This window comes from Pseudopipra pipra, chromosome 9 (genome assembly GCF_036250125.1).
Source record: "Pseudopipra pipra isolate bDixPip1 chromosome 9, bDixPip1.hap1, whole genome shotgun sequence".
NCBI lineage: Eukaryota > Metazoa > Chordata > Aves > Passeriformes > Pipridae > Pseudopipra > Pseudopipra pipra.
The window spans coordinates 22,310,500-22,325,394 of NC_087557.1; the positions used below are offsets into that span (position 1 = coordinate 22,310,500).

The 14,895-nt window shown below is 52.3% G+C and overlaps 1 protein-coding gene across 1 annotated transcript; it reads left to right on the forward strand.

Annotated features, from left to right (window-relative positions):
- The first annotated feature begins 909 nt into the window (after positions 1-909).
- Positions 910-13,395, forward strand: CDCP2 (CUB domain containing protein 2). Its single transcript, XM_064665164.1, has 6 exons — positions 910-1,031; positions 2,739-3,086; positions 3,168-3,512; positions 3,981-4,334; positions 6,890-7,068; positions 7,266-13,395. Exons 1-6 carry the CDS (start codon positions 956-958, stop codon positions 7,578-7,580), a joined length of 1,617 nt encoding a protein of 538 aa, XP_064521234.1. The 5' UTR covers positions 910-955; the 3' UTR covers positions 7,581-13,395.
- Positions 13,396-14,895: the final 1,500 nt, after the last annotated feature.

Sequence of the window (14,895 nt, forward strand, 5' to 3'; positions counted from 1 at the left end):
TCCTTGTGGGATTTTGTTTCCTGGCATTCATCTGGGTGTGGGCTGTGGCAGCAGGAAAGTCCTTTCTCCAGGGTGGGAGGGAAGGAACTGAGCCACTGCTGGGTTTGGGGTTTCTCCAGCTAATGTGGCACAGCACAAGGAGCACATCTTTCCCACCAAATCCGAAACCTTGATTACCTTCAGCCGAGTGCATCCAAAAGCCTGGGCAAGAAGGAGTGTGAGCCGGCATGGAAGAACGTGGCAATTCTCCAAGGCCTTAGCAGGTTCTATAATAATCGATGTTTTTTTGCCCATGAGTCACAATTCATCTCTAATCTTCCTCGGGGGAGGTGGGATTTGCTATCTTTAGTGCTCACGACTGCTGCTTTCCCGGGCTGAGCATCCCGCTGAGCCTGGACTCCTGCTGCAGGGATGCTGACCTGGCAGCCGGCGCGGAGACGTGGCCGTGTTTAAATCCCATTCCCTGTTTCTCTAGCCTTTACCACCAGCTGGCTTTGTGCAGTGGGTGCCGCAGTATAAATCATGTTAATTCCTGAGGTGCTTTTCCGCGGTAAGTCTGAAATTCCCATTTTGGTTCACTAGCTTGCCTGGCGAACTAAATTATTTTCATGGCCCCTTAAGGGCATATTGTCAGCCCAGACTTATTGCCGTTATACACCATATCTGAAACATTAATATCTCTTCTAAATATAGTGTATTGACAAGGTATCTGGTATAGTGTAAATCCTTGGGACATTTGATCCAGATCATTAAAACTGAGTGAAGGAAGGGAGGAATAGATCAAGTTACTTTGCCGCTCTTAATTCAAACAAGCAATGAATTATTCATTCTGCTATTAATTCTACAGTCCTCCTGCTTTTTATTTATTTCTCTCTTTATTTATTTTTTTCCTCCCAAATAGACAGCTCCAAAAGGATGCTCGGGTGCCAGTGAGGGGAGATTTTCCTGCTGGAGGATGGGGAGCACGGGGGTGGGATACCTGGCAGCAGTGGCCGTGCTTTGCGGGGCTCTCGGGGATGCTCCCAGCAGAGGTAAGAACCTGGTCCCAGCTCCCAGTGGGAACCTTGGGGCTAGATGGGCATTCATGGTCCCTGAGGAGCAGAAGAGGGCTGTTTGCGGGTGCCACAGTGGGTCTGGGGAGCAAGTGGGTTCCAGCTCTCTCTCAGGGAGTGGGCTGGCTCAGGCCAGGGGCAGGGAGCTGGGATCTGGGATCTGGAGTCACTGTGTGCAGCAGCAAGTGTGGGACACTGCTCTGTGCTTGGTATTCTGCCTCACACTTATCTTACTGAGGATTGCAGGTAGGGATTGTCCTGTTGTGATGTACAGGTGTTTTGGTGAAGGGTTTGTTAACTTCTGGAGTTCACTTGCCTATATAAATACATGTATTTATATACACACACACATATACATGTACATTTATGTGAATGTATGTATGTGTGTGTATGTAACAGGCATGTAATAAACCTCTCACCCTACTTGTATAAAATGCCCCCCAGATTGCAGGACAGGGTTAGCAGATTACACAGTAATTTGAGGGGTGGGGTGGGCAGAGCAATCCTTCTCCCCAGAAACAGCAGGGCCTTTCTCACAGAAGGACTGCATCAGAAACCAACCCCATCCCTGGTTCTGGTGCATGTGCTCCTGAGTGGCCACCCCACATCCCACATGGGCTTCCCAGAGCACCCCAAGGCTCCCAACCCTTAATCCATCCATCTGTGTGCATCATGGCTATTTGCCTCTCCAGCAGGCTTCCCTCTTGGGTATTTATTTCAACAATATTATTTCTTTAGTACCACCCCTGTATTACTTCATTGCCTACCCCCAGTAATTAGCAAGTTGATTTTAGATCTGGCCACACACACACACACACACACACACACACACACACACAGACACACACACTCATGTGGTGCTGCATCCCACACATCTGCAGGACCCCCCCTTGCTGGGAGGTCACCGTGCCAGCAAGCATGATGAAAAGTAAAGTGCACTGGCTGACTATTGATTTGCAATATACTTGGCCCAGATTGATGGCAGTGAGTGCCCAGCCTTGTTTGGGAACCCACACATGTCTCCCGAGGGCTACATAGGGTCTGCATCCCTCCCAGACATGATGTATGTGCCCACTATATCAGCCTCTTCACCCCAGCCCTAATCAGACCCAGGGGCAGGTGACAGTTGCCCCCTTCCCAGCCTTATTTTATAATAACCATGTCTCAGTATAAAGATTTCATTAGGAAATCGATCCCTACATGCATAACTCATTGTTCAGTGCATTGAGCCCTTCACCCCTGTTTCTCCCAGCTCAAATTCACTGATACCACCATTATATGGAGGGAGGATGGTCAGTGAGAAGCACAAAGCTGAAGGGCTGGGCAGCTGGGGCATCAGAGAACCTGGAACCTCTGAGCCTTTAAAACTCACTCTCTACTTCCTTTTTCCCAGCCATAAATAGGTGGGGACACCATGCTGTCACTGGCAGGATAAGCTCAAGGGCAGCCCTGCTGCAGCCACACAATGGGGCAGTGCAGGGAAAAGGGATCATGTGGAGGGATGAAGGGTGATGGAGGGCACATGTCCTCCAATGAGAGGGGGTGGCCAAGCCCAGCTAAGGTCTGCAGGGTGCTGAAGTTTTAGTAGTGCTGATGGTAGGATGGAGCCAGTGTTGTGCATCCCATCTCCATTCTTTTAGTCTTCCCCTGGAAAGGGAACATCACATCCACCTCTGTGTCCCACAGGCATCAAATGTGGGGGAGTGCTTTCAGCACCCTCTGGCAATTTCTCCAGTCCCAACTTCCCGGGGCTATATCCCTATGAGACGGAGTGCACGTGGCTCATTGTGGTGGCCGAGGGCTCCTCTGTCCTGCTTTCCTTCAGCCACTTCGAGCTGGAGTACCACGACGCCTGTGCCTACGACTACCTCCAGGTCTACAACGGGGCTGCCCGGGACCGGGGCAACCTCCTGGGCACCTTCTGTGGCCACAGCCCCCCGCCACCCTTCTCCTCCGCCTGGCACGTCATGGCTGTCGTCTTCCGCTCCGACCGACACGTGGCCAAGCACGGCTTCGCCGCTGTCTACTGGAAAGGTAGCAGGGAGAGATGGTGGTGGTGGAGCATCTGTCCATCCACCCTCTTCCACTGTCTTCATCACCTGTGCCTCCTTGCAGATGCCTGTGGCGGGCAGCTGACGGGGCTGTCTGGGGAGATCACCAGCCCCCGCTACCCCGAGAGCTACCCCAACGATGCCGAGTGCCGCTGGAACATCGGGGGGGCCAGTGGCGGTGGCCCCCTCACCCTGGTGTTTGCTGACTTCCAGATGGAGGGGGGCCAGGGCTGCAGCTTTGACTACGTGGCCCTTTTCGACGGCCCCACTGTCACTGCCCCCCGCCTGGGACGCTACTGCGGCAGCACCCGCCCACCCCGCACTGTCTCCTCCACCCCACACCTCCTCATCATCTTCAAGTCGGACTTCAACATCGGTGGCAGGGGCTTCAAGGCCCATTTCTACTCAGGTGCGGCGGTGTCTGTGTGGTGGGGTAGTGGGAAGAACGTAGGGACGGGTCCAGGGTTGGGGCAGTGATTCTCTCCCTCCTGCGGCAGGGAGAGGATAGTGGAGGAGATCACTGTGGTGAGAACCTGTGAGATGATGGTGTGAAGTGCAAACCACCACACTATGTAAAAAGCAGCATTGCTGCTTTCCTGGACCCTGGGCTGTCCTTCTCTTGAGCAAGAGTCACCTTTCTCCTTTGCTCATGCCATTTCCTGGGAATATGGGTTTTCCCATGTGGTCCTGCAGGACTTCGGCCACTTTGGGAGTTTCCATACCCCAAAACTGCTGGCTGTCCATCGGCCAAACACAAGGCTGGGGAGCAGTGAGGTGAAGGGCAATGAAGCAAGTGATTGCTCCTCCACCAGCTTATCCACACACAGCAGAGTTCAGGTCTGCTTTTGATTTTCTCTTCCTCTTTTTCCCTGAGCAGGAGAGTGCCAGGAGGTGTTCACTGCCATCAAAGGGAATTTCTCTAGCCCACAGTACCCCAGCTTCTACCCCAACAACCTCAAGTGCCAGTGGAGCATCCATATGCCCACGGGCTACCGGGTCAAGGTGTTCTTCCTGGACATGGAGCTGGAGGGCCGGAGCAGCCTGACGGGTGGCTGTGACTATGATCACCTGTCTGCCTTCGATGGTGGCACCGAGAACGGATCCCTGCTGGGCCGGTGGTGTGGGCGGGAGAGCCTGGCACCCGTCATCTCCCGCAGCAACCAGCTGCTCCTGATCCTCCACACCGACCGCAACACAGCCAAGAGGGGCTTCTCCATCGCCTACGTGGGAGGTGAGGTCTCACTTGGGTGCTCCTCAGTGCTTTAGTTACATCAGAACATGCCCCAGACCATGCAATTTCTGGAAGGGCCACGCAGTGATGGTTCCTGTCTGCAGGAGTAGAGCCCGTGGCTCCTTAGGGTTGGGGTGGAGGAAGACATGGTGAGTGAGCTCCAGCTCCTGCAGAGTGCAAAATGCACATGCTCCATGTTGTGTTTAGTATTCAGGAGATGCTTTCCAGCTTCAGATTCCTGTGTCTCTGCCACTGTCATGCTCCTGTTCCTCCCTCAGAGGAGAAAACCAGGGTTTTTTTTAGGGAACCAAAGCCCCAGGGCAGGTGACCAGCTCAAGTATCACAACCTTTTTCCTGTTCCTCAGGATGCTCCGGTCCCATCAGCACCCGGCTGAGCAGGCAGACATAGACCTCGCCCCCTCCTCCACTGGCAGCAGCACGGGAGGACAGGACCCCCGGGGCACAGCATTCCTAAATCCACCCAGCCAGCCCCTGGCACATCCCTGCTGCCGGCATGCCCCGTGTCCCAGCCGGCACATCCACAGCTGGTGGGCGGAGCGGTGTGTAACCTTCCTCCTCCATTTGCCAACCTTTGCACCTCAAACACCAGCAAATTTATGGCGTTTGTTGTATTTCAAGATAATTACATCCAAGCTGACCTGCAGGTCAGGGATGATTCAACCAGGGGCAGCCTCGACAGAGGGCTGGAGCCAGAGCAGCACTTCTGAACTGGAAGCACAGGGGCTGGGGAGGCTGGCCCTGGGTTTATTAGCTTTTATCCCTCAGTTGCAAAATCATTCTTCATTTCCAGTGCAGCAGAAAGGATCGGGGGGTGTGGCTGTAGGAGTAAGAAATGGGATGAAGTTTTGTCCTGAGCCTCTGCAGCCTCTGGAGGGAGAGACGTACTGAACATCGAGTAGGGCAGTAGTGTGCACAGCAGGTCTGTCCCCGTCCTTGTCCTTATTTCCCACTGTTTTACAGCAGTGTGCAGGGAGAGAATCTTGGCCTCACTGTGCCTGGTCATGGAGAAACCCTGCTCCCAATGGAGGAGGTTGCAGACACATAGATGGGGTGCTAGTGAAGAGTGGGGTGTGTCCCATCACAAAGAGGGATGTGACTTCTCCCAGTTGCCCAAGGTTCCTGCATCCCCTGGTACACACATTGTTCAGATGCATGTTAGGGGAGGACAAAAGCTTGGACGTGAAACTGAGCCTCCCTTCCTAAAGCTGAGGCTGCTAGCTGTGTTTGCCCAGGGATTCCAGCATCTGCTTGTAATTAGGTTCCTGTGTGGCACATCCAGCTGCCAGCACTGCCAGGAGAGTGGCTGCTTCCACCGGACATGCTGGCCTCTCCCCACCACCGGCTTCCTCGGGAGCCCCCAGAGGCAAAAGGGCACCTCAGCCTCCACATCCACAGCCCTTCAGCCATACAGATATTTTCCTTTCAGCCTCCACATCCACAGCCCTTCAGCCATGCAGATATTTTCCATTTGGGCCCACTGAAGGGCATGGCTTGGGCTGGGCGTGTGTGATTTACGGCCATTTGAATGAAAGCCTTCACAGCAGGGGAGAGAATCCACTTTCTCCTCTTCTTGATCTAATGCACTTTAGTTATTTGGTAAATATTCTAATGGCTTTATAATGCACTAAGCGAAGCAAAGTCACACTATTTTTTCGTAATGATTTTATTGCATCTTCCCAGATTCAGGAGGAGCTGGAATAATTCAATAATTCATAGTGCCCAAGTGGTTGGTTCAAGCTGAGCATGAATTCACTTTAAAGAGGGGGGTGTTTTTCGTCCCTGCTTCTTTCCCTGTGTGGATGCTTTCTGCATCCAGAGGGGCCAGATATGATGCCAGAGGGATACTTGGAGAGAGGCTGGGATCACCATTGCCTTGCTCTTTTTCTCGGCATCCTGGACAGCTCAACAGCAGCTCCCTCTGTGCACTCCCTTCACCAGCTCCCCATCAAAAACAGCATTCTGAGAGCAGTGGAGGGCTGATGATACTTGTGACAGGAGGATCTGGGCTGGGCCATCCACTGGGAGGATGCCCTGGGGCCGTGGATCTAGCTCACCCTTTCCCAGGGGCAGCCAAGCAGCTGCATCGCTCCATGCGGGCGTGGGGTCCCTCTGAGAGACATCCCCTCCATTTCATCCCTGTAGAGCATCTTTACAGGGGTGTTGTAGGATGCAGGGGAGCCCTGTGCCCACAGCAAGCCATCCACAAAGCTCTCGTGGTCTGGTCCTGGGCACCAACTCAAATGTCTCACTGGATTTGCAATGATGGAGAGTGGCAGTGACAGCATGATGATGTTGCCTGTAGTGGCACTTTTGTGTCACTCAGAGACCTGGGAAGGAGGATGAGTTTCAAGGGGGTTGGTTGATGGTGAGGTCTCTCCCTGGGGCAGAAAGCAGGGCAGTGCCTGGGAGCCATCCGTGACTGCCCTTGGCATGGGACAGGACTAAAACATTGATATTGTTTTCTGCATTTCTGGTGTTGCTCCTTTTTCCTGAAAACTCATCATGAGTTCTACACGTGTTTTCTGTCCCAATAGTTGTGCCCATGAACATCAGCTGCACCCGGACAGACTTCCACATCCAGATCCCTGTGCAGTCTCTGGCCCAGCTGGAGAGGAATAGGATTTATTTGGGGACCCCCTCCTGTGCAGCCCGGGTGGTTGGAAGGAACTTTAAAATACACACCAGGTTTGACACCTGCGGCACCGAATCCCAGGTAAGCAGTTGGCAAACCCTCCTTTAAAGTAAGTTGGGTAGATGGTTAACCCTGTGCTGGTGTACTGGCTGCACAGAGGCATTCCCAGTCCCTCTCACATCTTCCCAGTAGATACCCGTCTGATTGGCCAACCCCTCCAAACCCCTGTGAAAAGGAACTGCACAAAGCTCTAATGAGCTGTGACCCTTGTCTTGCAGAGGCGCAACAACACGTCCGTCATCGTCAGCACCCTCTACATCGATTTTTCAGTGGGTGACCGGGAGGACATCCACCAGTACGAGGTGCAGTGTGAGCCAAAGAGGAAGGAAGCCTCGGTGACCCTCATTGCTGGGCCTGACCCATCCAGGCTCAGCCAGGCAGAAAACCTGGTGGATGCCCAGCAGTGGGAGGGGGAAGCAATGGATGCCCATGAAATCAAGAGCCAGGACACCAGTGACATCATCTTCATCAGCATCTGCATCCTGGCCGGGCTCCTCATGGTCATCGCAGTGGTGGGGCTGGTGCTTCTGTAGGATGCTGCTTTCCAGATTTCCAGGGCTTGCAATCTCAGTCCTGCCCAGGGTGAACACATACCCCAAAATTAGCCCTCAGGCCAGGCTGAGCACAACACAGCTGCCTGAACAGAGTCACAGCTCGCAGGCCCCGAAACTGAGCCTGAACCCAACCTCCACCTCCTTCCAGTGCCTGAAAAATCCAGGCAATAGGCAGCCGCTTCCCTTCCCAATTTGTTTTCCTCTGTCTCAATCTGTCCATTTGGCTCAGGAATGCAATTCTTGCGCTCCCTAACTCTTCCTGCACCTGCTTCAATTTGTTTTCCCTCTAGTGCTGCTGCTTTCAGGAAAGTAGCGTTGTTTGCCGATGGCTGCAAATCATCCTGTCAATTATTTCTTGCTGAATTCTTGAAGGTACAAACCATCCCCAAATATTGCTGTATGCCGAACAAATGTTCTCCATGCTCCCACCCATGCTGGGGGGGGACCATGGAGCTGTGTTGTAGGTATCTCCACCTGGCACAAACAGATGTAGCTCACGTAGATGCTCCCAGGTGGTGTTTCTGGATGTCTTTGGGTGATGTGATGAGATGAATTTGCCATGCCCTGGAGCTCCTCATTTGATCTTCACATGTTGTCTCACCTTCTCTCAGGACTCACTATGAGTGCCTCAGCTGCCAGCAGCTGGAAGATTGTTCTCTTCCCCTCCTCTCCTCTGTGTTTTCCTCCTTTCCAGCATATTGAGGTGCCCACTGCTGTGAACTCTGTACCAGTCTCACTCCTGAGGTCTGAAAACATGAGCAAATCCTGTTGTGGCTTGGCAGGCTGTGGTGCCATGGAGCCTGAGATGCTGGAGTGTGGAGGTTTTTGTAATCCTGTAAAGATGGCCTTGGCAGGAGGGGCTGGCTTCTCTGGGACCTCAATGACACCAGACCTCTGCCCCTAGTCCCTGCAGACGGTGAGCTCAGCAACACAAGAGCACAAAAATAGGAGTCCTGTGGTCACCTGCCCTTCCAGAAAACTGGGGATCCTCACCATGAACCCTGCTGGATGGCTGAATAGCCCCTGCCTGCCTCTTGTGCCATCCCAACGCAAAGGACATTCCCCTTCAGCATCACAGAGGGGGTGGCTGTCACAGAACAGCCTGTGTTCATCCTAGTGTGGGTCAGAGCCAGCATATGGCAAAGCCACAGGAAATCTCGCTGTGGAAGCAGGGTGCACACAGCCCTGGGAGCCTGTGTAGGGGCCACCCCCACTCCAGCCTGTGTAAAACAGACTGCGGTGCAGGGAGAGATCTTAAAATGTCCCAGCATAGTTGATCAGGGGCAAAAAATGGAGCTTGAGGGCAGTGGGAAATCCAGGAGCCATTTTTTTGGTGCTGTCTCTAAATGTGAATGAATCCTAAGGAGGGGACTGAGTATCTCTGAAAAGCATTGCACAGCACAGCAAACCCCTCTTGCTGCTGAATCCAGCATTTAGCAGGGACTGACAGGATAGTCCCATCAGTGAAAGGCTACCCTGACTGATGTCCTGCTTCCCTCTGGGACAGTTCCGTACATCAGGGCATCAGGGGAAGCAGCAGCAAAGGAAAAGGATGATGCTTGAGCAGCTTTTCCTCCCAGATTGCACCAGCCGGCGGATGCCTGAAAGGGTGTCTGGGGAGGGAAGAAGGCACAAATCTGCGCATGCCTCCTAACGAGGAGCCTTCCTTAGGATTGATTTGGTGTTTGTTGGTGCAACACGTCACCAAATGCAAGATTTCTGAAGGAAATATTTGCCGGTCCTGTTAAGCTCCATTAAGGCAATGTTTTGAGAGCCTGTTGTGTATGTAGACGGGAAACAAGGACAGACCCCCCCACGCTGCCTGCAGACCTTCGCTGCCGGTTAATTGCTGGGTATAGAACTGTCAGCTTGAGACCACAGTTACAAGATTTGACAACTGAAAGAAACTTAAAGATATAATTAACCTTCTTGGTGGCCCAGATTTTGCTGAAACAGGTGAATGTTGCAGCCGCTCGTGCCTGGTGGGGAGCTCTCAGCACCCAGCAGCATCCAGCCCTTGCCTGCAGGACAGGCACCTCCTTGCCCATCTGGAGCCTCCAGCACCTCGCAATTTGCACGGAAAAATGCTTTTCTGGGTAGCTGTTGGTATTGCACTGAAATAAGGAGTTGGACCAGGTCCCAGGGTCCAACAGCAGAAGGGACCACTGCTGCACTCACCCCAGGGAAGGTTTCCAGCTCTGGCTCTGGTTCAAAGCTGCCTGAGCATCCCTGGGTGCAGCATTCACCTGCACACCCCTGTGGATGCAGGACTGGTGCTGTGGGAGCAGCTCTGCTCCCTGAGCCAAGGGGATCCCCCAGCACCCCCAGCCTTGCAGGGTGTTATCCAGGGGTTCATGGATGGGGTGATTAATGCGACTTGAATGTTTACAAAAGACTTTTCCCAGCTTGTTTCTGCCCGCATTTGCAGCTGCAGCTGCCACCAGCAGCGAACCACTCAAACCGATCATCCTGCTCTGAGCAAGGAAAGCCTCTGGTGCTGGCTGAACAACGGCCCTCTCAGCCTCCAGTCATCCTCTTCCGTGTCTCAGACTCTGATTTTCTCCATTAGGTTTAGGCATCCAGTCTCTCCCTGCTCTGCAGGAATTTGCTCATTGACATTCCCTGTTAAACCACCTCTTCCCTGACACACCAGCTGGGGAGGGGGACAGTGCAAGCATACAGCCCAGGGAGAGGGACTGCCCTGGTCACTTTGTGAAACAAATCCTTCTCATGTAAAAGCCGCTCAGATGAGGGGCAGAGATATCAGGAATCCATCACCAGTGGTCCTTCCCTCAACCGTGACTGTGGTCCTCACACATCAGGCCTCAGTTTCCCTCTTTAGCGTTTACTTGGTGCTTCCCAAGCAAGCAGGAGAGCAGCAGGCACAGGCAATGCTCCTGTTACTCATCTGATTATTTATTTAGAGCATGATGACTCGACTGTGCCGGGCTGGATGCAGCCACCCCATTTCCTGGCTTTGCTTATGGACATGGAGTCGCGTCTCTCTGGAGCAGACAAAGGCTTTGCTGTTGTGCAGGAGGGAGAGCCTCCATTATCCCTCTGCAAATGTCTGAGTGCAAATCAAGTGAAGAACTGTTGGAAAATCGTAGATCATAGAAAACAGGACTGGAAGAGCCCCCAGGAGATCAACTGGTTTATTCGTCTCCTTCCCTGGGGGAATTGCTCCCACCGGAGAGAAGCTGAGCTAAAATATCCGAAAAATCCCAGCCATGCTTCCCATTTTTTCTCTATTTACCAGAAGTTTTTCCTGATGTGTCACCCTGGTGGGGTGTGCTGAAGGGGGCTGTGCTTTTGCACTTCTGAGTTGGACAAATGCAGCAAGGGTGGAAGTGCCCCAAAATGGGCACTGCTGCTGGCACAAGACCCTGCTCCCCCTGCCCTGGGGCACTGGGCAGGACTGGCCATCCCACTGGGGACCCAGCAAGCACATGATGTCATGATCCACACCACGAGAACCTGGCAGCCTTGGAAAATCCTGGTGGCACCTGGAGCAACTCCATTCAGGTGCAACTGTGATGGCTATGAGCAGCCGAGAGGAGCCTCACGGTGGGAGGGCTCTGCTAAGGCTGCAAATTCAGCACAGCTGAATCCAACCCTGCATCTGAACCCAGTCTGGCTCAGAGTGTCCCTGATGGCCCCAGAGCTGTGAGGCTTGGAAGGAATGGGGTGCAGGATGGGTGCCAACCTTGCCTGAGCTGGTATCGATGCTCTGCTGTCCCCCTGGAGTCACCTGGTATGAGGCTGAGCAGCACCACAGCAGGGGTTGCTCTGGAGATTTTTCCCTTTCCCCAGGAATGCCAGGAATGCTTCCCTAATCCTGCATCCTCTCCTCAAACATTTATGGTTAATTTAGCAGGGACTGGCCCTGGGGCGAGCACAAGGGCAGTTTGTTGGCTGGAGCAGGAGTGGGTTTGCTGCTCCTTGGGGTGATTTTCTTGAGGACTGGTGTTTAAGGCCAGGAGGCCACCAGCAACTTTTCCACCAAGCCAGTCACAGCCCCCCAGGACCTTGGCATGGACGGGTTGGTGGGTGTTACACTGAGAGGGGGTCTGTGCTGGGAAGGACAGAGCTCACTGCCCGTGCACCGGGTACTGCAGCTGGAACAGCAGTGGGAAGTTGGAGGGGGTCATGCCTGGTGGGTACTGCCAGCCCATCAGCAGGTAGGTGCCCTGGCCGGTGGCTCTGTTTGGGGGAACAAAACCACAGGGGCAGCAAGAGGCTGCTTGGCAGCTTCCCCTGAGCTGCTGGTGATGGATTGAGGACAGGTTGGTGTTGGGGAGGAGACCACCATTAGGTACCACCTCCTCCCCCTCTTCCCTCCCAGCACAGTGATGGACACAACAGTCCTCGGTCCATCACAACCTGGGGGAAGCTGCAGCTAATCCTGTCTGCTAAGGTGGGCAATGCCAGCCTGCTCCAGGGGTGTGTCTACCTTGGGGATCCAGGTACCCACTGGAGACCCTGGTCATAGTGACACAGATCCTACGGTGGAGGTGTCTCTACCTTGGGGACCGAGGTAGTCACTGGAGATCCTGGCCGTGGTGGCAGAGTTGAAGAGGCACTAGTCAAGCAGCCCAGCCATCTGGGAAAACATAATGGATCAAGCATATGGACAATTAAAAATGCAATGATGGCATTTACCGGGAGCGGTTTTCCCAGCCTATTTTAAACCCTGTTTCCCGGTCATCACAGCCCCAGGGACAGCAAGGTCCTCCCCCCCTGCTCATGGGGATTTTGGTGTGTGGAGGCTGAGTGGGGCATTTGCTCCATGATGGAAGGGAGTGTTCACAGCTGGATTTTGAGCTTGCAATCATGCCTCTGCAGCAGGTTTGGGGGGTGCAGATTTGATCCTGTCTCCTGTCTCCAGCTGGTTCTGCATGTTGCAGCCCTCCTCCTCCTCCTCCTCCTGTTCCTCCCTCCATCTGGGACAGGAGTGCAGTGTTTGCAATGCGAAAAGTTGAGCTGAGGCAAAATATTTGCCACAGCAGAAATGGTTTTGGCTTTTTCTTTTTTTATTTGCCATTGGGGCTGGCTGTGCTAGAGGAACAGTGTTTGTCCATTATAGGAGCACCCTTTATAGGGAGATAACTGCTTGCTAGATAATAATATATAATTAGCAAGGATCATTCCATAATCTAGTTTAATTGACAGAGACCATGGATGTGGTTCAGGGGCTGCCAGCACAATTAGGGCATCATTAATTGCAGTGTAACTCTGGCATAGGCTTCCCTTTTTTTGGATCCTATGGCATATCACAGACCCTTCGTGCCTCAGTGTCTCATCCTGTGAGATGCCAGTTCATCCTCCTGAATGGTGCTGGGCTCTGTATGGAGGAACAGGGCTTTGGTGGCTGTGGCCAGTTGGGCTGGGGAATTCCCTCCCTCTGCCTCTTCTTTTCTGCTTCCCTCTATCCCTCCTCTGCTTCAATTCCCAATTTCTGCTCCATCCTATGATCCTGCCCTCCTGGTGTGCTAACTTCCTTGGGAGGAAAGTTCCTGCCTGGCCAACCCTTCATATCGCAGGGCTGCCAGAGAAGCAAATGAGATCTAAAAGTTTGGGTTCTTTGTGCAGAAACCTTTGAAGAGCCTCTTGAAAGATGAAAAAAGGTGAGCTGCTGCGCACTCTCTTTCCAAAGGACAGGGAGGGTCTTGTCTACTCCCATCCTGTTTTGCCCAAGTAATTTGCAGCAGGACAAAGCTCTCCTGAGCTGTGCCTGCTGGTGGGGAATGGAGCAAGCTGTCACCCGATGCCTTCCCAAATTTTTCTCTTCAGAAGTCAGCTCTGGCAGGGGTGAATTCCCTCCTCCATCCCTCCTGGTGCTGCCCTGAGCCCATCCTGTATTCCCCAAGCACCAGCAGCATGGGGAGGGGGATCAGGAGAAAACATCTACTGAAGATGCTTCCTTCCTCTCTTTGCCAGGTGCAGCAGGTCTCTAGAGGTCTGTCAGCTTTAAGTACCCATTTGCTGAAAGAAATCTGTAGGCTAGGCTTAATCAGGGGAAAAAAAGGGAAAAAGTACAACTTTTCTCCCGATTGGGTGCCGCCCTCATTTAATGTTTCCCCTGTAAAAAGGGAAGTGGCTGTGCCAGAGAAACTAAGCACAAGGGAGCCCCCACTCAGCCCTTTCATCCTCCCTTTTAATCCAGAAGGGTTTCCCCAGCAAACCTATTTAGCAGGTAACCCAAGGCATAAACAAATGCAGTTGTGCAGGTGAGGTTGGTCCAAGGGGGGGACTCTGTTTTTTAAAGCCTAATTAAAAACTTAATTACTGCCAGATATCAAGTATCCTGTTGTCACATTCAGCATCACCCTTTGGGAAAATTAAGCCCTTTTTGGCCTATTGCTTTTCCATCTCTGTTTTTGTCTTCTTTCTCCACCTTCCTTTGTTTTTGTCCTTAAAGTGGTTCCTAGTTCTCTGCATTCCTCCTGTCCTGTGGGTCTTGAGTCCAACCCTCCAGACTCTTCTCCAGTTCCTCCAGACAGTCAGTTTTATGCAAAGGTGAGTCTGTGAATCCTCAGCCCAAATGTTACTGCCAGCTTTAACATCAAGATAAAAGAGCTGGACCTGGAGCTATATACAATTGAGTCCCTTTGAAAACAAGTGGGGCAAAAACATTAGCCATTAAATAGAGGAAATTTATAGGAGAGTTTTCTGCTTGTGTACAGTAACTCTGCATCCCTGAAGTTAATTCTTAAGTGAAAAATATTGGCACAGTCAGACCGTGTGGGAAACTTCTCTGCCCTGGCTTTCATTAGACCAGAAGTTCCTAATTTTCAGGACTTTTGCTTCTCGCATGCTACCTAACTAGAGAAAACAACAGCCCAGCACCAGGAACAGAAAGCTGAAAATAAATAAATACTGCAGGTCTTGGTGTTCCAGCTCTGATGCAAAAGCTGGGTCGTTCATTGATCCTGAACCTCCTCTGTGACAGTCCAGGATACATGAATTCAATTACAGCTGTGCAGCTCAAAGCTATTTAAGTGGGAAATGGAGCTGATTACTTGTAAGAAGTAAATTGAGGGGTTTCACATCTCTTGCTACAGCCTGGTCAACAAGTGTTAGGTCTTCACTGACATATTATCCATACTGCCAGCTTCTGCCTCCAACACACCTAACATCAGTTTTCTACAAATGAAATGTTTGTTTTCAAAAAAGTCAGCTGTTTGAGGATAGCTTTGCAATATGTACAGGAAAAAATGGTCTTGCACTGGCCCAGGCAAACAAAACAGGGTTTAGATATTTTTAGGAGAACCTGCAATTACCTAATTAAATT

What these genes read in the sequence shown, in the direction of transcription:
- CDCP2 (XM_064665164.1), top strand. Translation starts at nt 956, where the DNA reads ATGGGGAGCACGGGGGTGGGATACCTGGCAGCAGTGGCCGTGCTTTGC. An exon ending in CGCCGCTGTCTACTGGAAAG is followed by an intron (nt 3,087 to 3,167) that starts GTAGCAGGGAGA and finishes GCCTCCTTGCAG; the next exon opens with ATGCCTGTGGCGGGCAGCTG. An exon ending in CTCCATCGCCTACGTGGGAG is followed by an intron (nt 4,335 to 6,889) that starts GTGAGGTCTCAC and finishes CTGTCCCAATAG; the next exon opens with TTGTGCCCATGAACATCAGC.